At 32.5% G+C, this 24,869-nt stretch overlaps 1 protein-coding gene across 3 annotated transcripts; it reads left to right on the top strand.

Annotated features, from left to right (window-relative positions):
• The first annotated feature begins 10,809 nt into the window (after nucleotides 1–10,809).
• On the top strand, nucleotides 10,810–19,452 carry LOC114397510. Of its 3 annotated transcripts, none has more exons than XM_028359572.1 (6): nucleotides 10,811–10,999; nucleotides 15,719–16,118; nucleotides 16,516–17,167; nucleotides 17,291–17,490; nucleotides 17,579–17,823; nucleotides 18,026–19,452. In XM_028359572.1, exons 2-6 carry the CDS (start codon nucleotides 15,850–15,852, stop codon nucleotides 18,817–18,819), a joined length of 2,160 nt encoding a protein of 719 aa, XP_028215373.1. In that variant the 5' UTR covers nucleotides 10,811–10,999; nucleotides 15,719–15,849; the 3' UTR covers nucleotides 18,820–19,452. The 3 variants fall into 3 exon arrangements, with proteins under 3 accessions (XP_028215375.1, XP_028215373.1, XP_028215374.1); XM_028359573.1 differs by having other exon boundaries at nucleotides 15,703–16,118; XM_028359574.1 differs by lacking the exon at nucleotides 18,026–19,452 and having other exon boundaries at nucleotides 10,810–10,999; nucleotides 17,579–17,828.
• Nucleotides 19,453–24,869: the final 5,417 nt, after the last annotated feature.

The following is a 24,869-nucleotide window of genomic DNA, read 5'->3' as shown; positions in this document are numbered from 1 at the left end:
TCACTATGTTTGTGGTATTTCATTAGCAATGAAACAATTTTGGTAATTTGTTGCTATTTTAGTTTTCGTATTGTTGCAACGGAAGAACCACGAGTAATAAAATATAATGTTTTTTTATTATTGTATCATTGATTTATGAGTGAGACACAAAATTAAACCGTCCAAAAATTAAAATAAAAAAAATATATCTTTCTTTCTTTACTTCGGGTTCTCAACACAGAAGTTTTGATGTCAAAAGATAACTCTTCAAAAAAAAATGAAAGTAATTATGGTCAAACCGTTATATGATGAAAATAATAATTATGAAAATACATTTTTAGTCACAAAGGTTATCCTATGGGCATCCTTTCACGTTTGATAAATTTATAAGTTCATATTTTATTAATATATCAGCTCAAAATGTTTGCTTTGTTCATTTGCTTAATCTTTCCTATTTTATTTTCTAAAAGGGCAAGTCATTATTCTCTCTCTTCGAAGTGCTAGATTCACTAATTTTAGAAAGATTCTTGCACTATAAGAGGGGAAAGATTTTCTTTGATTAGATAAACATTAGAAATGTCCAAAATATTTCTTTCAAAATTCGTTGTCAATAAAAAAGAAGGACCTAAGACACAAATTAGAAAGAGAAACTGTGATAAAGCATTGGGTGGTGAGACATGAGAAGAGGAAAGTGAGTGAAGGAAAGAAGATCATGATAGCGAGACTCGGAGAGTGACCAGTCTCAGCCTAATGCTATGTTGTAACAAAGTATTAATTTGTCACGACAAAATTCAAAAGAGTGTGTCTGCGTTTCACGTTTTGTTTTTAAGTTGACAGCTTCTAATCGGCCAAGTAATTTCCTTCATTTGTGGCTTGCCACCACCAAAAACATTGGTGCTCCACTTTCTTTGCCTAAGTACACTTTGGTCCATTCCTCTCTCTTTTGTCAACCTTTCCCTTTCCATGTACTTTTCTTGTGTTAAAAATCCATTTTATAGTTTTATTTACTACTAATTTTGAAAATATAAGATGAATTAAATAATTAAAAAAAACACGAGTTCAATCCTTCTACTAACAAAAATTAATATTTTAACATATTAATATTTATCGATCAAATATAAAAATCTACAACTACTTTTTAATGAAATAAATACTTGTTGGATAATTTTCAAAGTAAACAATATAAGTACATAAGGGTTTTTTTTTTACAGAAATGGGGTAATTTTTTTAAAAAATTACTGAAATAGGTATGTTTTAAATAAGTTACGAAAATGAGTAAATAGATGGAAAGAGAATTTCACTTTGATGAAATCGTGTTTCTAAAAAGGATTTTTCTTTGTGTAATTTTTTTCTTACAATATAAAGAAATAGTGCTTTAGATGGCCATTTCTACTTTTAAATTTTTTAAGTGAAAAATATGAAATCGTCTATGGATTGATGATTTCAACTTTTTTATTTTTTTTTCAAACTAAAATTTGAAATCGTCTTTGGGTTCACGGGCATAATATTTTTCGGATCAAACAAGTTATATTTGTTATTCTTTCATGCTTTTTTATTCATAATACAAGTTATACTATTTTATGCTTATCTTATTTGAAATTTAAATTTTCTAAAAATATATTGTTTTACTTTTTAAAAATGACGGAAATAATTTAACGAAAGTGAAAATAATATACGACAGTTAATAATTTTTTTGGTACATATTGAAATTAGGTCTACATTTTTTTTAGTACATATTGAAAAATATTAAGTGCTTATATAAGTATATTGGTGCTAAACTTTTTTTGGGACATTTTTTAAAATAAATATGGGAGGGATATCAAGCACGAAAAAGGGGGAAAATCTAAGTTAGATTGACACCGCCATCAGCTAAAGCACACCAAATCCAAAAGGATATAAACAAAAATAAAAAATAAAAAAGGAGTTACAAAATCATGGCGCAAAACCAAACCCATGCAAGTGATGCAACAAACTAGAACAGCTAATCATTGAACCTGAAAAGGGGAGTAATAAACTCTTAGCAAGTGACCAGTGAATGTCAATTTTTCCTCTGGTCTAATATAATAAATTTTGAAAAATATGAAAACTTTGATAATAAATTAAAAAATAAGATCAATTTAGTGAAATGAAAAAAATAAAAGAACTCTTTTTGTAATTAAGCCTTTAATTTATTAAAATTTTAAATAAAATATTTAAAATTAGAGTCCATGTGGGACTCATCTAAGATCTCAAAATGAGATCTACCACTAAAGAAAAAAAATGTGAGATATCTTCAATCTTACATGGTGTTGGGAGATCCACCAATAAGTGGTATAAGATCTCAATTTGGGATCTACCATTAAATATGCTGTAACAATTGTCAAGCTTTTACAAGATAGTTTTTCCTACACTTATTTAATAAAGCAAATTGTACTTATTTTCGCGTGGTTATCACATATTACACAAGCATTCTTGTTGGATTCTTACACAAACTTCTCCTAACTTTTGGGGTTCTATTACACAAGCACCTTTGCATTGTAATCGACTATTTTTATGTCAACTCCAAATCATCATGTGTTGCACACATGCTTGTTTAATAAAATAATTGAACAAAATTTCTCTCATCTTCTTCCACACCTCAAATACTCAACCTGGGTCTTAACTTCAAATACTCAGCCTAAGTTTGACTTCAAACACTGAAAATCATAACAACGTCTCAATTGCAATAGTCTAAATCAAATGACCACATATACTCTTATCCTTTACGTGAAATTAATTCAACAAAACTTTTTACATGTAACAGTCACACGAACATGACAATAAAATAGCAATCCAAATAATTAATTCCTTAGAAAATAGTACTTCATAAAATTAGTAGTTTGGATATAGGATTGGTGTACGAAAACAAATAAAATAATAGTAATATACTAAAGACAATTATCTCCCAGAGTGAGGTTCAACAAAAATCAAGATAGAATCATACCAACAAAAAAAAAAATAGGAACAAAACTTTTCAACAAATGGAGATAGTGAGGGCACAACCTTTTATCTTCATTTCGAACATCAATTTCAATATTGGATCCCAACATCAACCAACCTTTTCAAAATGGTTATCACATATTACACAAGCATTATTGTTGGAGAACATGTCCTTTGGATGTTGAGTAAAATATGGCAAGCATTTGGACATTAATCATTCCTTTACTAAGGCGATTCCAAGTTTATCTCTTAGCAGAAACAACCTCTCTTCAGTAAGGGGTTTTGTAAAAATGTCAGCAAGCTGACTATTAGTGGGTACAAACTGTAGTTCCACTGTTTCCTTCTAAACATGGTCTCTTGGAAAGTGATGTTTAATTTCTATATGCTTGGCCCATGAATGCAGAGTAGGGTTTTTAGAGATACTTATTGTAGCTTTATTATTGCAGTAGATGGGGGTGTTTTCTTTGTCTGTATTGTAGTCCTCTAATTGATTCTTTATCCATAAGTTGAGTACAACAACTTGTTGTTGATATGTATTTTGCTTCTATAGTGGATAGTGCTATTGATCCTTGTTTTTTGCGGATCCAAGTGCCTAGGTTTCCACCAATGATATGACAGCTTCCACTAGTGGTTTTTCTTTCAATTTTATCACTAGCATGTTCAGCATCACTATAACTAATCAACCTAAATTCCTTGTCATACTTAAAGTAAAGACCAAGATTAGAAGTTCCAATTAAATATCTAAATATTCTTTTTACAACAGTTAAGTGAACTTCCCTTAGGTCTTGTTGGAATCTGGTACATAATCCAACACTGAAAGTATGTTAGGTCTAGATGCATTTAGATATATTAAGGATCCAATCATTGCTCTGTATTAAGAGTTGTCCATTTTATTGGATTCCTTGTCCATTCCTAGACATGTCATTGTATACATAGGAGTCTTCATTTCTTTTGCATCTTCAAACTTGATCTTCTTGATAAGTTCCTTGACATACTTGGTTTGATGGATATAGATTCCATTATTGGTTTGTTTTATTTGTAGTCGTAAAAAGAACTTCCATTCAGCCATCATACTCATTTTGAATTCAACCTACATTAACTTAGAGAAATCCTCACATAGAGGTTCATTAGTAGCACCAAATATTATGTTGCCCACATATATTTGAACTAATATAAATTGGGAGTCATACTTCTTGCGGAATAAAGTTGTATCCATTTTTCCTCTTTCAAATCCATTGTTTACAATAAAAGAACTAAGATGTTCATACCAAGCTTTGGGAGCTTGCTTAAGTCCATGCAATGCTTTGTAGAGTTTGAAAACATAGTGTGGAAAAGTGTTAGTCTCAAACCCAGGGGGTTGTTCTACATACACTTCTTCTTGTATTACTCCATTGAGGAATGTGCTTTTTATATCCATTTGATATATTTTCATTTTTGTATAAGCTACAAATGAAATTAAAATGTGTATTGCCTCTAGATGAGCAACATGAGCAAAGGTTTATGTATAGTCTATACTTTCCTTGTGGTAGTTCTACAAGCTTCCAGACATCATTCTTCTAGAATTTTTCAAGTACCTCATGCATGGCTTTTACCCAATTCTCATCTTCCATAGCACCATCAATATGCTTGGGTTCCACTTCTAAAATAAGAGTTGTGTAACCTTGTTTTCTGAGAAATCCTCTATCTAGACTTTGGTTGAGGGATCTCCATTGATTTGACTCTCTGGATGGTTCTTCCTTAGAATTTATCCAGCTGGTTCTCTTTCTTCTTGAGGTTGTTATGTTGCTTGATTGGATGTGTCTGTTTCTGAAGGTTGTTTTGTTAGTGTTCCAATGCCTTCATCTAGTCTTATATCTACAAAAGATTCATCAAGCTCTAACATTTCTGTATTATGTTTTGTGTCATTAAACCTTACATGAATAGCTTCTTCCATAATTGGGGTTCTAGAATTGTAAACTCTATATGCCTTGGATGTTTCAAAGTACCCAAGTAATGTTCCACTATCACACTTAGAATCAAACTTTCCTAAGGTGTCCTTAGTGTTAAGAATAAAACACTGACATCCAAAAGGATGGAAATATGAAATGTTGGCTTTTCGCCCTTTCCACAATTCATAAGGGGTCATTTTTAAAATGGGTCTTATATAGATTTTGTTTCATAAATAACAGGATTAAAGTAATGCATACTTCTTTTTCATTTTGAACTCTTTTACAAAATTTAAAGAAGACCTCAAAAGACTCATTCTTGTGAGTAAGGAACATAACCCATGTCCATCTTGAGTAGTCGTCCACTACTACCAGACCATATCTCTTTCCACTAACAGAGGTTGTTCCAGTTGGACCAAACAAATCAACATGTAACAATTCAAGTGTTCTTGAGGTAGAAACAAAGTTTTTGCTTAAAAATGAGGTTTTAATTTGTTTCCCCTTCTGACATGCTTCACAAAGTAAATCATCTTTGTATGACATCCTTGGTAAACCTCTCACAAGGTCATGTCTTTGTAGTTTTGGGATTAACCTCAAGCTTACATGTCCATGTTTCTCATGTCATACCCAATGATTTCCATTGATTGATACTAGACATGTTAAATTTTGATTTGATAGTTCACTTAGATTAATCCTATAAAGATTACCTTTCCTCTTAGCAGTGAAAATTTTGGTCCCATTTTTGTGTAACACACCCATCTTTGCTAAAGGAAACATCAAGCCCACTATCACATAATTGACTTATGCTAAGTAAATTGTGTTTAAGCCCTTTTAACAAACAATACATTATCAATGGAAGGATAGAGATCAATACTTATCTTTCCTACCCCTACTATCTTTCCCTTCTGATTTCCTCCAAAAGTGACTATTTTACCATGCATGGGAGTCAGGCATTAGAACATACACTTTTCTCCTATCATGTGTCACAAGCAGCCACTTTTCTCCTATCATATATGTACAACAAGAATTATTTTCTCTTTAGGTACCCAAATTTTCTTGGGTCTTTTCTAGTTAGTTCTAAAAGCATTAGAAAATCTAGTCTTTGGTAGATGTCTACATTTTGATGTTATGTGTCCAATCTCTCCACAGAAGTAACATACTATTTTTCTTCATAATGAACATACTTTTTTTCCTTTATATCCATTTCTAGATTTGTCAATTGGGCATTTGTTGTATCTTAACATTTTCTTAAGTTTCTCAATGCTTCCAACAAATTTGGATAGAGTTTCTCTCATAAATTCAATCTCTTGATGAAGTGTAACAACATCTTGAGGTTGTTTTGGAGAACCTCATATTGTTCAAGTTTATCATTTGAGAACTTCATGTTTTTCTTATATTCTTCACATTCAACCCATAAGTTATGTTTACTTGCCTCCAAGTTTTCATAATTCTTAGGGACTTGTGAACATTCTTTCAATATATTATATCTTTCCTCATTTAGGAAATCACGAAGTTTACTAAGTATGTTACACTCATTTTTTAAGCCTTCCAGTTGATTTTTCAACTTATGAATGTCTTCCAATAGACTAGATCTTTCTTTACAAATTTCCTCATTTTCAAGGTGAAACTTTGTTGTCTTTAACTTTAGACTTTCAAAGTCATCACATAATTGAGTGGTAATTTCTGAAGAATTATTTATCTTTTCTTCATGTTTTCCTTGGAGTTATTTGTAATCTTTTAAAAAACGTTTGAAGTACTTTCTCATATTTTGATAAGATTTGGAAAAAATGGATGAGTTGGAGAGAAGTTCATGATATGCTAATTGAAGAGTTTTGAGGTTGTTTATATTTACCTCTTCATCCGATTCAAATTATGATCCTTCTGATGTAGGGTCTGCCATCAAAAAGAGGTTAGCTTTTTCTTCCTTTTTCGTCTCCTCAATGGATGATGTGTCGTCTAGTTCTTCCCGTGTGCCCATCAGTACTTTTTTGTCCTTTGGTTTGAAGTACCTTTTCTTTTGATTTGACTTATCAAGGTTTAGGCATTTGGACTTGAAATGTCCTGGTTTCTTACACTTGTAGCATATGATGGAACTTTTATCCTTGTCCTTTGTTTCTCTATATGGCTTCTTGGATCCTTTCTAGTCTGATCCACTCCTTTTCTTCCACATGTTCCTAATCTTCCTTGAGATGAAGGCTAACTGGTCATCTTCGTCTGAGTTTTCATCATCATAAGATGTATCAATTTTGATGGCTTTGGATGAGCTTCTAGACGCAAGACTAGATGAAGATTCTTTGCATGTTGGAGAGGCTTTGGCTTTTTATGCTATTAGAGCCAAGGATTTTCCCATTTTAAAACCTTCCTTTTGTTGAAGTTCCTGCTCATGAACCTTTAAGGTTCCAATCAGTTCTTCAATGGACATGGAGTCTAAGTTCTTTACAGTTCTCAATGTTGTCACCTGTGGTCTCTACTTTCTGGATAAACTTCTTAGAATTTTGTTAATGTTATCATAGTTATCAAAAGTTATGTTAAGGCAACATAATTCATTTAAAATAGTTTGGAAGCATCCAAACATGGTTTGTATATCCTCACCATCTTCTATAGTGAAGAGTTCATGCTTACATGTCAACAAGTTGGGCTTGTGGTGTTTTACCTGTGATGATCCTTCATACGTCAGAGATAATGTGTCCCACATTTGTTTTGCACTTCTGTAGCTATGGATCTTCGTGTATTCCTCCTTGGAGAGGGGGCATAGTAGAGTGTTTTGAACTTTATAGTTCAACAATAACCTTTGTCTTTGAGCGTTTGCCCAAGAGGTTCTAGGGACTTTATTTAGCTAATTGTAAAGTGGTATGTAGTTGCCATATTCTACAGTGTCCCATAGGTCTATATGAATAAACTCAAAATGAGCTATCATACGTTCCTTCTAGTAGTCGTATTTAATGCCTTTGAATAGTGGCGGCTTGTTAGTGGAATATCCTTCTTCCATATCTATTTGACTTTAGGATCTTTCCTATGTATTGGGAAAATACTCAACTCAAGAGGCTGGGCTCTAATGTTAACTGAAATACAAAAAATCACACTAGAAGGGGGGTTGAATAGTGTGTTAATCAAAATATTAAACCTTTTCGCAATGGAAGATGTTATAATAAACAACAAGTTTGTAAAAACCCTCATCTAGTGACAAAAGGTGGATTGTCGTCTAACGAGGTGCAAAACTTGTTTTTTAGTAACAACCTTGTGTTCAAAGTGTGATAATAATGGACAATGAAATAATTTAATAAGCTAATGAAGAGCAGTAAAAATACTTCATTTTTATATTGGTTTACTCAATTCTAACTACGTCCAGTTCTCCTTTACCAACCAATAAAGGATTCCACTAATCAACCTTGATTACAACAATCATTCTTTCTTGCCACTTTTGGCTTACAAATATTCTCAAGGTTACTCCTAGCACAATCCTTAGACTCCCTTTAAATCTAAGAAGACCCAAGTATTATTTTGTCACTACGCCACTTCTAGCTTTTACAAACAGAAGTTTGATATAGAATCAAAGATTCTTTACAACATTTGAAGACTAGTTTTACAATAAGATTCTTATCTCCCACTAATACTTTGTATTCTACAAAGGATAGACTCTCTTAAGCTTAGTATGTTTCTCAACAAGTGCTTTTCTTTTCTCTTATTTTTTGATTCACTACTTTTACTTATTTCTATGTACTTTCGTCAAATTTCTTTAATCTTTGATGTCATATTTATAGGTAGAAAAATGCTCATAATTGTGGAGGGTATCTTTGGAATTGAATGCAATGACTGTTGTGCAGATTGATCTTGTTTCCTGAAATAAACGGATACTATGCATTTATGTTTGATAGGATCAGGACTTTCCATGTTTGCAATTCATAACTCAATATGATCGTTAAACATATAAAAGGAAACAAAAGATAGTTTTGCAAATATGTTCCTTTTAAACATAATCATATAAAATGGAATAATTTGATAGTGAAATAAGTTGCTTATTCCACTCATTGTACATGAGTTATCCAATATTGGATAGGTCTCTCCTGGTGTTGCTTCTAGCCATCAATCTTGTTGACTTACATGCAACAAAGTGATTAACACAAATTTATATCCTTTGTTTTCATCATATATCTAGGTCATTCAGTGATAGATCGTCCAGTCTCTAACAATACTCATTAAGAGTAGACTACAAATAATTCTATTTTTGTTTTGATGCTTTATATGACTGTCTATATATATATTCATTAACTTAGCCAACAAATATCATGATAGTAAATTATTCTTTATGAGTAATATATGTTTAACTTATGATTTTTATGCATTACAAAAGGGTTCTAAGATCCAACTCTAAATCAGAGAGGATGTGTTTCACTTGCTTGATTTAGATATACAAGTAGGAGGAATTTGTATGTTTCAGAATGTCAATGTTGCCAATAATTCTCCCATTGAGATAATTGCAAATCATGAATATAGGTTATTTTTGACCAGATATTCTATTATTACCTATATTGAGAGTGAAAAACTAGCAACAAATGGTCTTACTCCTGTGCCACTTAAGGACATCCCCAGCTTGAAAAACAATGCAACACATTCTTTAGGTCAGATTTTTATTTTAAGACATTCGCACATTATTTCCATTTATCTTATTTTGTACTTCATGGCTTTTTCTTTATATCTCAGATGTGGTTGGATTGGTAACTGCAATTTCTTTTTAAATAACTTATTTCAAACTTGGAAAACCTGTGAGGAGAATCTTCTTAGAACTGACCAATGACATGTAATTATTCTCATTATTTATTGTATTTTTTTGTTTTTTGATACTTTCAATTTTTATGTTTTGCCCACTTATTCTATAATTTATAACATGCAGGGGGGCATGCGCTTTATCATATGAATGTGTTGATACTATCTCACAATTCTTTGCTAAGATCGGTGGTTCTATTCTATGTTAGCCATCTAGTATGCAAAGATCAGACATTATGATCTTGTGTTGTTTCGTTAGTTTTATCTCATTGTATTCATATCCTACTATGTTTATTTTCATATGGCTTGTTAATTCAAGCAACGACTCACACTTTAAATTTTATCATCTATCACTTGTAGGTGATGTTGTAATTGAAAATATGCCAACCATCACTTACATTGTAGTCAATCCTGACGTCCCTGAAATTTATCAATTGAGGAACCAGTAAATGGTCTCAATCAACTTTCTACTCTCAAAATTGATAATAGAATTATAAACAAGTTATCTGTTTAATTGAATTTTGTTTGAATTTTCAACTTACTTGAACATGGTTGGGACATGAATGCAAGATATGCCATATCCCTCTTTTGAGAGTCAATGATACAACGATAAAAAATTTCCAAACATTTCATGGTAGGAAAATAGTGGGCGACTTGCATTTGATTGGATATGTAAGTTTAAAATTTGTTTTCTTTCTAAATATTGTATTTTAAGCCTGCATTTAACTCAGTACATAATCAATGACATTTATTTTACATACGAAGGAGGGCATGTGTGTTGTTTTTGCACAAATGGTAGGGTTGGTAAAGAAAGACCACTAATTTGAGGTTCTTAATAATGGAGATAGAATTTTGAACTTCGACAATCCACAAGAATATGTTACAGAAACTTCCTATAAATTAATTCCCTAGTGATAACTATATTTAATCATTAGACTACACACATATGTGTGTGTTGTTGATAAAAAATTAAGTTCCTTGATAATACCTGTAGGTATACGCTTAAGGTTTAAGTCTATCAATACTACTAAAAAATCATTTTTTTAAACACACATTCTAAACCGTCTTAGAATTCATAATTTTAAGCCTACATTCTACTATGGGTTTCATTAGCAAAACCGTCTTTATTAATTTAGAAAAAAATAAAAAATTGTACGTATAATATATATTTTTAGTTTTTGGCCAAAAATATTTCCTGTGCCCCCTGAAGCGAAGCTGATCAGAACGCGCGTCGAAGCTGAGATAGTCTCCTGTGCCGTACGTCCCGCCGTTCATTGACCCCTTTGACAGTGCCGCCCCGCCGAAGTCAGCTAAACCCTAAAGGAGCAGCCCGTGCCGCGCGCGCCCCGCCGTGTCCTTCCCCGCTGTCGAAGGTGTGTGCTACCTCTTTATAATTTTCGCTTTAACCTTGTACTGAGCTTGATGGTGTGTGGTATTTTTAAGACGATGCTCGAACGTGTATTGGTTGTTTGCTGTTAGTACTGAAGTTGGTTAATGTTTGCTTGTATTTTCATACCCAGCTCTAAATGTCTGTTTGGTTGTATTCAAGTTTCTAAAATTGAGTTTCAATATAGTGTCGACTTCTACCTCCTCTTAGAATTCCCCCCTTTCCCTTCTTTATATGTTGGAGTTGGTTCACCTGTGTTTACACCAACATCAATAAAATAGTGAGTCAACTTAAAGGCACATCATGATGAATAAGCAGCCAAAGAACCTAAGATAAATGACATTGTATAAGCAGAAGACTAGAGGGAATGACTTACCACTTAGATACCTGTGAATTATTTTCCTTATTAAACTCTTTAGTGTATTTATTAACTTAACATTCAATATTTAATAAAAATATTGACAAGACAATGTTGTAAATTATGATGGTATTTCTGTATTTACTCTAGGAATTAAAAAATGGCACAGGTGAATGTAGCCTCATGGCATCTCTGATTGTGCACTTTAAGTATATTAATTGGTGCAAATCTGCCTCATCCACATATCCTTTGTTATCAAACTCCTTTCTCCCCTCAGCTTGTGCCTTTTCCATCACCTTATAGGCTTCCTTACCATTTGTGACATCGACCATTCCACAATAGAAGATGTTTCACCACCATCCTTCCATAAATCCTCCAAGGTTCTTCCCATATTTATTCCAATAAACATTGCGTAGAGATATTACAGTTTCACGCACTTCCCTATTACAAAAGGCTAAAAGAAAAGGAACAATAATGATAGACATAAAGAAGGAAATACCATAGAACACATGTTATGAGTTCTCACAATGTGAGACAATTTATATGACTTGTTTCGAAACTTATTAAATCGAGTTGACTAATTAGAGGACATTATACTGCCCAACAAAAAGGGCAAGAGACTGTCAGTTGAGACTTGAGAAGGTTCTTTCCATTGAATTTTTCCTACCCTGAAATGTCATTTAGCTTAACCCATGCCTTATATGATAGATGGAGTATTTGTGAAGAAGGTATGGTCACAAAATTCCATGAGGCCAGCATTCAAAATTTTCCATTCTGGTGTGGCTAATATGCTTCAATGCAATCATTTTCACAATCCAACGGTTGAGATTAGGCACCAGTCAATCCCCTCAGTTTTTTGAGGTCATTTGGTCTCTATATACAGCAAGTTTTGTAGTAGAAGGTTTGCATCTCAAACAAACAAGCAGCTATCAGAGTGTGAGAAGCTGATAATGGAAAAAGAAATGGCTTCCTCTATGATGTCCTCCCCAGCTGTTACCACCGTTAACCGGGGCAGCATGGTGGCTCCATTTACTGGCCTCAAGTCTATGGCTGGCTTCCCAGTTAGAAAAACTAACTATGACATTACCTATCACAAGCAACACTGGAAGATTACAATGCATCAACACACAATGCAAATAAAAGTTTATTAACTAACTATAACCCCTTACTACTAGGTATGGCCTCAGATTGGCAAGAAGTTTGAGACTCTATCCTATCTGCCACCACTTACACGAGAGCAATTGTTAAAGGAAGATGGATGGATTCCTTGCTTGGAATTCGAGTTGGAGGTGAATTAATTAGTTTTAATGCAACTCTACATTGGTTTTGAATTTTGATGGTTTCATTTGGTGTGTGAGAGTGTGCCGAAAGGTTTTGTGTACCGTGAGAACCACCGATCACCTGGATACTATGATGGAAGCTACCAATGTTTGGGTGCACAGACTCAGCTCAGGTGTTGAAGGAGGTTCATGAGGCCAAAATCGGAGTGCTTATGTTAAAGGATATAAACTATCCAACAGTACAAAAGCAAAAGGCTAGAAATAAGAACAAAAGTAGAAAAAGGTGCTCCCTAACTAATAACTGTAACTTTGAACTTAAGAATAAGCATTCAATCCAATCCAATCCAACGTGAAGTAAATATGTTCAATTTATACTCCTGTTTCCATGTAGCTACTGAACTTTCAACACCAAATAACTCTTACAACTTCAGCATGTTCTTAATTAAAAACAAGTAGTTACTTGTCCAGTCTGCTACAATTTCATTGATATGCTAGCATTTAATTTGTTTGGGACATTTCTTCACTCCTTTCCGCAACATACAAATCATAATTGTAGTCTTGCAAGGACCACATGAATCCAAATTCAACATAAAGCCAAATACACTTGGATTTCATCAAGTTCTCTAATTTGTTACTTACCAAAAACATTTTTTCTTGAACCATCAGAATCCCAATATTTGTTAGAATCTGATTATTGGCTGATAAATAATCTGAAGTCTACATCTAATTCTTTTTTGAATTTGATTTCTCTCTTATTAGTAAACAGCATGATATGATGACGTTGTTGATAGAAGACTATAACTTTTATTACATATGATTAGAGGGTCCTAGAACCAATCATAGTGAGTCATGTTACTTATTATATCTTTCTCTCTAGCTATAAGGTGACTATATCCATATCCTGTTACTCAATATTGAGAGATCCAAATCCTTTCTTTTTTACTTGGAACTCATAGCTGCTATCATGGATTACTAACTGGTTAATCATTTAGCTGTGTGGAGTTTGTGAGGTTTCATAGATAATAGTGTCTCGATCCGTGCATTTAACTTTGGATTAAATATTAAATAATGGGCCCATTTGATAGCAATATTAGTGGAAAAGACTGCAATAAGAGAAAGAAACAGATAAGAAGTTTCGTTTAGCTAATTGACTTTATGACTTAAGACTAATTTCTTTAGCTTATTTTCAAATTTAAAAATTGTGGTCAAGTTTATTAATATAAGTTTTGCGGACTGAAGTAAATCCGTCTCTGACTCAGTTAAGGTTATGTTCATGTGGTGAGTGCAAGCTAGCACAACCTGGTCCCGCAACTTAAAATTAAGAAAAATTAAAGCCCCAGTCAAACTTTTACTCAGTCCCAGTCAAACTTTTACTCATCAGCCAAACGCACTGCACCTGACACAAAATTCAAAAGAAATAAAGGACAATGAATGAAACTCTCAAACCGTAAACCCAATAGAGTCGTCGATGATGTTGCATGTTGAATACATGGTAAGCAGTGAAGTCTGTCAAGCAACAACAATATCCAGACCAGACTTAAGGACAAGACCATGAATCAGCTGACCATTATCTAAATGCCCTAGATATGAGCTGTTTGTTATTCATAATTGTTATTCATAACTTGCTCTCTGCTGACTTTCATAATTGCCCTTTTCATTTTATTTGTGGCACTGTTGCATTAATGTCTGCCTTTTTTCTTAGTTAGTTGGGAAAATTTTGTGTTTATATGCTTTCTAGCTAGATTCTTGGTTCATACATAGGATTCACCGTTGAGGTTGGGGGTCAATTTTGTGAACATTTAGCTGAATAGCAGGATGGTATGACACTTATTTCAGGTTATTGCACATGATGCTAAAATAGTGATGCTCTATTATTAATTTGTGGGCACAACTTGAGGGGAAAATTTTGTTTAGCTTGACTAGGACTCTCTAGGAGAAAGGGACAGGAGCTCAAATATTTAACGGTTGCTGATATGATTTCGAAACTGGAAAATAATATTGTATGATTGTGGATATCTGGCTATATGGTCCAATATTTTTGGTTTGTGTTACTGTTAAATGGTTGGATATGAGCTGTCTGTCCTACTTGATTTACACACAAATTCCTTTTCCTAGGTTGGATGCTAAATAGTGTACTGAAACGACTGCTAATCCATTATTCATCACTGGTATTCTGTCTATCTCTAAATTCCACAACCTAGAGAAAAAGTATGTAATGTATCTTGAATTGATAAAGCATATCATTCTTGACACACACATGGTCATATCACAATAAGCCAGTAACATATTATTAGCAACAACAGAAAAATAAAGTATGCAAATGACAAAAAACTGTTTGTATGTAAGACAAGAATAACATTTTAGATACATGAAGCCCAAAGCTAAACATAATATAGGATAGCATTCCTCTCTCATACAGAATCTACTGTAACACCAACAATGGATTGCAAATCCAACAAATACATAGGTTGCTGGGAACTGTTAATAAATGGTAACATGGTCAGCATTAGTTAGTTCACGATGTGGTGCGAATAGGGCAAACTTCATAATTTTAAGAGACGAAAAATATATTTTAACCTAAATAAAAAAGACCTAACGTAAAAGGGTGATATGATATAAATCAGTCGCGATGTAGATTGAATTGAGAACTTTTGTTTTCTTTTGTTTTTTCAACAAAAGTAAATAACCAAAAGCCATTGGGGAAAATAAAAATACTCGATGTGGTGTCATTTTGTTGTATCCCCTCTCCAAGTCATTCATCACTTCTCACCTAACCTATTTCATCCCAAAACCACCCTTTACTTCTCCAAATTCCTCTTTCACGTTGCGCCACTATTCTCTTCCACTGCAACACACACAATCATGTTCTTCTTCTTCTTCTGAATATTTAACCAAAAAGGTAGGTATTCCCTTCAATTCTCACTACACAACTTGCCTTAACCTTTGTTTTTTTTAGCTTCTACTCTTTCTTATGATTGAATTGCGTAGCTGTTATTGCTCATAGCTCAAAAAACTTATCAATATCAAGTCTTTAACTGTTTATCTCAAAAGGGTATTGTTGTTTCAGGGTGTTCTGTTCTTTGCTTCAACATTTTTACTGTTTTGAACGTGTGATTGTTTCTGGAGAGACTTCTAGATTGTTCTGTATATATAGCAAGGAAGGTTTTTGTGTTTTTTGGTTTTTTTGCCATTTTGGATATGGCTATAGTTGAATCCGTGGGGAAGATTCCTTTGCAAGACCCACCTGAGGAGGAGTTTTGTGCTGCTGACTTGACTTGGACCAAGTTTGGTAATGCTGAGCACCATGATGAGGTTGCCCTCATTCCCTATGACAGAGTTGATGCTTTTATAATTGGTGAATGCACTAATGTGGAGTGCCCGACTCGGTTTCATATCGAGAGAGGAAGGAAACGGACTATTGGAAACTTGAAGGAGTACAAGGACGATGAGTATCTGGAGTACAGGCTGTAAGTTTCTGCCATGTCTATTTTGTCATTTAAAATGATTATTATCATGCTTATAGACATTTTATTCCTCTTTTTGTTATTGTAATGTAATCAGAAGATTGTTTGGCTTTTGTAGTATATGTTTAGCATTTTCTTGCTTGGTGTGTTTCTAGTTTATGTTTTTATAGAACATTGGAACTTGGAAGTGTGAAATCATATTTCTCTTGTTGAAAATTTGGTCCTTGTTAAGTTCCTTTATCTTAAACTTGTTCATAAGTTCAAATCATTTCCTTGTTGCTATCTGAATTTTGAAACCAACAGCAGACTAGCAAATGAATGATTTAAAACTTAAGTGGTGATCTGCACAATTAGGTTTCTGATACTTATGTTGTGTAGTTGAACTTTGTTCTCTATGAAGGTACTGGTGCTCGTTTGGCCCTGAAAATTATGGGGAGGGAGGAGGTATATTACCTAGTCGAAGGTATCGACTTAATACTCGAAATCGTGCTGCTAGACCTCAATCAATGCGAGGTTGTACTTGTCATTTTGTTGTCAAACGTCTTTATGCTCAGCCATCACTGGCACTTATTGTATACAATGAGAGGCGTCATATTAACAAGTCTGGTTTTATCTGCCACGGACCACTTGATAGAGATGCCATTGGCCCAGGCGCCAAAAAAATTCCGTATATTTGCAATGAAATTCAGCAGCAAACTATGTCCATGATATATTTGGGCATCCCAGAAGAGAATATCTTGGAGAAACACATAGAAGGAATTCAGCGATATTGTGGTTCAGATGCAAAAGTCAGTAGCCTTGCTTCTCAGTATGTCCACAAGCTAGGGATGATTATCAAAAGGTCTACCCATGAGCTGGATCTAGATGATCAAGCTAGCATCCGCATGTGGATTGAACGCAATAGAAAGTCTGTATTTTTTCACCAGGATACTTCAGAGTCTGACCCTTTCATCTTGGGGATCCAAACAGAATGGCAGCTGCAACAAATGATTCGTTTTGGTCATCGAAGTGTTGTTGCAGCAGACTCTACGTTTGGTGTGAAGAGACTTAAAGTAATATTTGTTTTTCAATCATCACTTTTAAGTTATGGTAGATCTAAAAGAAATACAATTATCTTGTTCGTATTGCAATATATTTTCAATCATCCTAACTTAGTTATCTTTTCATATTGGCAGTATCCCTTGTTCACACTACTTGTTTTTGATTCAAGACAACATGCACTTCCTGTCGCATGGGTCATTACACGTAGCTTTACAAAGCCTGATGTGTCTAAGTGGTTGAAAGCTTTAATTGATCGAGCTCGTAGTGTTGAGCCTGGATGGAAAGTCAGTGGATTTTTAATTGATGACGCTGCAGCTGAAATTGATCTTTTGAGGTAAGATTTATTGCTTTGAAATGAGTTTGGTTAAAAATTTTATAGTGCTGCTGTTTAATTTTCTTACTTCTATTAATTGTTTTTACAGAGATATATTTTGCTGTCCTGTCCTATTTTCACTATGGCGTGTTCGTAGATCATGGCTTAGGAATATTGTTAAGAAATGTAGTAATATTGAGATTCAGCGGGAGATTTTTAAGCGTCTTGGGAGAATAGTGTACAACATTTGGGGAGGTATTAATGCATCGCTTGCCTTGGAACAATTCTTGCTGGATTTTGTTGACCAAACTGCTTTCATGGAATATTTCAAAGTCATGTGGTTGCCCAAGCTTGGTTAGATCTTTCTCCTTTTCTCTCTTGCATGCACATAAAATGTCTGGTTTGACTGAAGGCATATTCACATGCATGCATGCAAGCCCAATATTACGAATGAAATGTTCCTTACCATTTTACTTCCGAAGTTATGGGTTAGTCAGTTTGTCATTGATTTGATATATTTACTCACTTTCTCCATGCCCTTCCTTCTGTTCTGCAGAAATGTGGCTTTCAACGATGAGAAATTTTCCATTAGCAAGCCAGGAAGCTTCTGGAGCATTAGAAGCCTATCATGTTAAGCTGAAAGCCAAACTTTTTGATGATTCACATCTTGGAGCATTGCAAAGAGTAGATTGGTTAGTCCACAAGTTAACAACTGAGTTGCATTCAAGCTACTGGCTTGACCGGTATGCTGATGAAAGTGATTCTTTCCAGAATGTGAAGGAAAAATATATAGCTTCTACATCATGGCATCGGGCACTTCAAATTCCGGACTATGCTGTTTCCTTGGATGATAAAGACCACCTCTTTGCCAAGGTTGTGAGCCAGAAAGATAGTAGCTTAACACATATAGTGTGGAATCCAGGATCTGAATTTGCATTCTGTGATTGTTCTTGGTCAATGCAAGGTAACCTTTGCAAGCATGTTGTCAAAGTAAACATGATTTGTGAAAATCTTAAAGGTTATCAACCATCCATGTCTTTCCGGTCTTTTCAAGAGGTTTTGATGGATCTATGGAAAAAGCCAGTGGATGATTCTTTTGCGTTGGATCTGTCATTGGCTTGGACCCATCAGATGCTAGATCAAATTCAAAAACAAGTTGAACTGAATAATTCTACTGATATTGGCACTGTAGTTAACAATATGCCACTGAAATGGGTTTCTAAGAAAGGCAGAACCTACATTGGCAAACCATCATCAAGTTTGGCTCTTCCTCATGGTAGCAGTAACACAAAAAGTGTGGTTGTGTATAAGAAGAATCGGAAACGGAAAAGATTGTCTCGATTAAGATGACCAATTTGGCTGGTACCAGTAGTCATCATGTTTGATCTAGAATGTTTGGTCAATGCAAACTGGAATTCATTTCAAAATATTCTGCAACTTTTTGAATATGTGGCACTCTAGTCCTGTTGCCTCTTGTCTTTGAGGTTGCAGCATCTATTAAAAGATCAGCATATGCTCTTACGCTGATCAGAGAACAGTTATTGCTGTAATTATATGAGCATGGTTGGTAGTTGGAGATCAAATGGAGGAAGCAAAGAACTTCTTGTGCGTATGTTTTGTTCAGCCTTTATACCTGGCAATAGTTTTAGGTGATCACCTGGGAAGGGTTAGTTGTCAAATTTTCTTAGAAAGTGGAAGCCATTCCAGAACTTTTCAATTTTTATGAATTTCCCCTCACTTTCATAGTCAATAGTCATGCTAGAGTAATCATTTTTTTTTTATATTTTTTTACATTGTACCATCTTTTGAATTTGAAGTCCTTTCAAGTACTCAGTTCATTGTAGAGGATAGATCATTCCATGGATCATGTCTTTTCTTTTAGTTTTTGGCTTTGATATTCTCGTTCTTTGATTTATATGTTATGTACATATACTATTTACTGACATTATTTGGAATAAGTTGCAAGGTATTAATATACTTTAATTAGTGAGGATTTGAAACTTATTTTATTTGATATTTAGTTGGTAATCTTCATAGAAAAGTAGTGGAATCGAATACATCAAGGAGCGAATACCTTGCTCTACTTGTAAAAGAAACAATTTGACTGCATTGTAAACATCTGTATTGAAAATTTGAATAATTAGATTAAAATTATTCAATTTGACTGCATTTAAACATGCATTAAACAATTTGACTGCATTGTTAAATTTATCATAAATAATAATTATAAGCTAATTATTATGAAAGTAATTATGAAAAGTATTTGAAATTTTGAATAATTAGATTAAAATTATTATCAATCTGATTTGAAATTATGAACAATTAGTTACATATTTTTTTAGTATATATTCTGATTTGAAATAATTAAATTAATTATTTATATATATATTTTAATTAAGATGATTAAGATTATTTTAAATTAGGTGAGGTGACAGGCAAGACATTGAATAACGAGACTTGACATTCAAACAACAATGTAAGAAATGAATTAACATTATAAATAAATTCATATTTGGTGTCTTAATTTTTAAAATAAGTAACAATTGATGAAAAAAATTAAGATTTTTTAACTGTGTAAATAAGTTCATAATATTACTAATTAATTAGGAAATATTAACATAATAATAATATATATCAGTTTTCTATTTTTTAATTCTTGAATTTTCTTTATGTGAAATAATTTTAAAATAATTAGATATATGATAAGAAACTAAATTAAAACATTTTTATTAAAACAGATTGAAAATTTTAAATCAATTATGGAAAAACATTATTCAAAATAATTAAAATTAAATAATTGAAAGAAATTAAAAGCAATAAACCCAATGCTAAATAGTTGCTAAAAAACACAAGCCCAAATATGCGCTCCAGCTACATCTTTCTAACTCCAGATACTTAGATCTGTTGTCGTCTCTCTTGTGATATTCTACTCGACCCACGAATAGGTTATTCCTAAACGAGTCATGAAAGGTATAAAGAATATACCCTATCTCCACATTTTATCAAGAACAAGGTCGAGGAATAAAGAAAACTGTTAATTCATATAGAGCCATCGAACCGATCTAACCAACAACTAGAGTTGTGTGCATTATATAAACAAAAAACAAATGGCCTAAATCATTTAATACAACAGTATGAACATGATACCAAGGTAAACCCTTGAAAATACCCCTTATATCAACAAAAAATAGACACTTGTGTAACTTTATTGCACTTAAAAAATTTATATCATGGACTCTAGCCTTTCATTAGTTTTTCTCATAAAATGGAACAATCATATTTAATGAAATAAAAAGAAACAGATATATACCCTGATGAGTAACAATATGCAATGGTGGGAGCCGATTGTGGTTTACACTTTTTCCTGTGAATATTTAAGTAAGTAGTAGAAAGAGAAATCAATGGTCATTGTCATTATCATCAATTTAAAATGATTTAAATTTAAATTAAAAGATAAATAAAATCAATGGTATAAGTAAAAATAAATAATTAAAAGAAATTAAAACCAGTCGAAACCAATTTTTGTCATAGTTGTCATAGATTTAAATTAAAAGATCAATAATAATTAATGGATCAAAGGTTAACCGATCATAAAATAAATGAGAGAAGGCTGCAGAAACTAAAAGAAATCAATAAATTAAAATTACTAATTTAAATATTAAAGTAAATAATTAAAAAATTAAAGTTAGTAATTTTGAGAAAATTTAGTAAGTAAAAGAAATCAACCAAAAAAACAATTAAAATTAGAAATAAATAATTAAAAGTAGGAAAATTAATTATCATTCATACTTATTATCAATCTAAATTTAAACTATTGAATCAATAAAAATTTAAGGATAAAAAAATTTAAAAAATAAATTATAATATAATAAATGAGACGAGAATGCATTAAGTAAACGAAATCAATCATTAATCAATCAAAATTAAAATGTATTAAAGAATTAAAAAGATAATTAAAAACATTAAAGGAAATTGTGATAAGAATTTAAGATGAGATGGAATATGTAAAAGAAAGACTTTTGTTATATTCATTCTCCTTTTTTTTTTCTTCTAAACACTCCTCTTACTATCATAAATACTCTCTACACCTAAAATACCCCTATATCATTATTCTAAAAATTACTTTTCAGAATAATGTTTAAATTTGTGGCTTCCGGAAAGTACTTTCTTGAATACAAAAATTTAAACATTCTGAAAAAGTAAATTTTGGAATATATAACAACATGTTCTAGAAAGTACTTTCCAATATAATGTTTAAATTTTTGTATTTCAGAAAGTACTTTCCAAAAGTATAAAATTTGTAGAAAATACTTTTCAGAATTTAATAAAAAAAAATGTTTTGCATTTGTTCCAAGATTTAAAAAGATAATCATCTCAGTAAAGTGAAACACAAAGAAAACATTCTAATGTGTTTATACCCTACCTCTTGAACCTCTAACCAAAGTACACAACATGTGCAAACTATATGTATAGAGATTTAAAGCTTATAAGCATTTTTCCTAGTTTGTGGTAGGAGAAAAAAGCTAGCGGATAAGTAAAATGAAGAAAGTGAGTAAAAAAGGAAGACTGAAGCAAGATGTCAAATTGGAGTGACAAATGGAGTGAAAGAGAGGAAGGATTCTAATGAAATAGAGGAGGAATATTTTGTTGTCGTGGAAGGAATGCATTGTTGGGAGGGGAGTGTGCGAATGTGTGAAGGAATGAAGAGGATTTAAAATAAGGTCATTTAAGTAATTTGAGTTTAAGAAGAAGAAATGGTGTAGTTAGAAAAAATGGATAGTGGATATAGCAAGTGACAAAAGAAATCAACCAATACTAATGACTTACCAAGACCCTATAAGGCCCAAGCAACACTGATGATTGACCGATGTCCAATTAAATCCAAGTGTGACACTAATGATTGTCAAAGACCCTACTAGGCTAAATTGTAAAGTTAAAGACTATTTAATGCCCAACAAAGCTCATTGTAACACTAATAATTAAGTTAGGCTCAATTAGGTTAAAGTTTAGCACCAACAATTAACTAAGGCCAAATAATGTTTAAGTGTAACAACCATGGTTTCTCAAGGTCCAATAAGGTCCAACTATAACACTAATGACTGGCTATGGCCCAAGTGTAAAACTAATGACCTACTAGCTCCTGTAATGCTTAAAGTGTAACATTAATGATTAACATTGTCCCATAATTTTGTAATTTTTGTATTAGTCTAATATAAATAGTAAGCTTGCCACTTGGGCTTTATTGGGCTTGGTTAGACATCACTAGATCACATGGATTCATTGAGCTTGGGTCAAGCATCACATGATCACTAGACTTAAGTCAAACATCATTAGGCACTACCATTGACACTACCAAATTTGTTATTGACATTGCCAAATCATGAGAAATCCCTCTTTTTTCCACTCACCAAATTATTCTCACCCCTTTTCCTTACCCACACCAAAATTACACCAATCCCACAACCATCAACCTTCATCACCAAACTGCCCAAATGGGGGTGCGCATGTGTAGAGGGCTTGAAAGCTTGAGGTCGAATGCAAATTTGGCCTGGTTGTTGTAGTTAATGGTGAGATTAGGGAGAATTTGGGTGTTATAGGTTGCTAGTGGTGAAGGACATTGATGTTGCTGGTACAATTGTGGTCGCACTGGGATGGTGTGCGTACAATGAAGTGGTGTTGGTGGCAGTGTGTCAATGGCAGGGTGACGCAGAGGTGTTGCATGCATAGATTTGTCGGTGAGGGATGTCGTTTGGGACATTACAAAGGTGTGTGAGAGAGAGAGAGAGAGAGATGCTAGCGATGTGATGATGTTGCTGGTATGGTGGTGATGGCGGCACGACACACGCTGATATGGTGATGGCAATGCACAACGTAATGATGGTCTGGGAGACTAGCGGCATCGATGACGTGATTGGCTATTATTTCTTATTAATAAATAAGTTCTATATTTAAAATTTTTAAATTAATTTTAGATTTTTTTCAATAATATAAGAAAATAATAAAATTGTTAATATAATTTTTTATCCAATCCTAAAAAGTCTTAATTATTCCAAATTTACGTGTGCATCACACTAGTATTATCTAGCTACATAAAAAAAAAATCCTATTATCAAACTAAATAAATCATAATTAATTAATTCTAATTAAGATTGACTACTACTAGAAAATATCATGCATGAATTCAAACCAAATTGAATCACATGTAACTTTTAGTTTGATTTGGATGACTTTTTAAGTAAATCAAATCAAACTACACCTTTTTAGTTTGGTTTGGATGATTTTTTAAACAAAAATTGAATCAAACTGCACCATGAACACTCCTATTATATGAATACTTGAAAAGGAATTTAATGTGTTATTCTATTTTTAAAAAAAATTAATTAAATTATTTTGAATCATTAGATATATTATAATTCAATGATTAATATATGTAATAAGTCTGTAGAGTAAAATCGTACTATTTATTAATTATTTCTAGAATCAAAGTAATTATAAATATATAATTTTCATTAATAATTAAAAAAAATCAAATAATTTAATTCATTAGTTAAATTTAATTAATTGGTTTGCACAAATGTTAAATTATTATTATTATTATTATTATTATTATTATTATTATTATATCAACTTCACTGCATTCTAATTTGTAATTGTTGATTTCTTTTTTGAAATTTATTTATAAAATCTGTTGGCAAAGAATGCCAAGGAGAATACATTTGAAGAAAAGATGGAGCAATTGATGCAAAATCATAAACAAGAGATGATACAACAAAATGAGCGAATGCGTAAGCAAGATGAGTAGATGCAACTTATCTTAACTCATTTTCAGATTAAGCTTCTCTTCTGAGGCCCTACTGTACCTACTACCTCTGTAGGTGACACTCAACTAGATGATGTTTATGACATACTAGATGACCATTGATTGCATGCACTGGCGGGGCTATAGGGACGGGGAGCCAAGGCTCCCCCAAAGTTTTTCAAAATTTTAAACATATGTCTATAATAATATGATTAATACAAAATTTAATTATTTATAATGCTTAGTTTCTTTTACCTTAACTCAATTAACTTACAATTTAGGACAAAGATTCTTTCTTTTCAATGAAAATTCAAAGCCCGTCATCTCTTTCGGTCCATTATAATTTTAACATTTTTAAGGATTTTTTATACTTTTTTCTTAACACAAACTTACATATTAGTTGTTTCTCTTAAATTCACATTTTTTATTCTCTGAAAACCTAATGTGTAGCTTAGTTTCAACAATACCAACATACTTGTTTTTTTATATTTGCACGATTTATCTTCATAAGAATATATGTGTTTTCATTTTCAATCTTTAGTTGTTTTTAAATATATATTATTTCAATTGTGTTATTGACTTTTTTTTTTTGTTTTGATGT

Source organism: Glycine soja, chromosome 18, assembly GCF_004193775.1.
Source record: "Glycine soja cultivar W05 chromosome 18, ASM419377v2, whole genome shotgun sequence".
In the NCBI taxonomy this organism is placed as follows: Eukaryota; Viridiplantae; Streptophyta; class Magnoliopsida; order Fabales; family Fabaceae; genus Glycine; species Glycine soja.
Note: the sequence above shows the minus strand (reverse complement) of the source record. Positions and strands in the feature narration are given on the sequence as shown.

Excerpts from the sequence above, each read along its gene's own strand:
- LOC114397510 (XM_028359572.1), top strand. The coding sequence starts at position 15,850 with ATGGCTATAGTTGAATCCGTGGGGAAGATTCCTTTGCAAGACCCACCT. Across the intron at positions 17,168-17,290 it reads TTGGTGTGAAGAGACTTAAA|TATCCCTTGTTCACACTACT; the intron begins GTAATATTTGTT and ends TCATATTGGCAG. Across the intron at positions 17,491-17,578 it reads GCTGAAATTGATCTTTTGAG|AGATATATTTTGCTGTCCTG; the intron begins GTAAGATTTATT and ends TTGTTTTTACAG.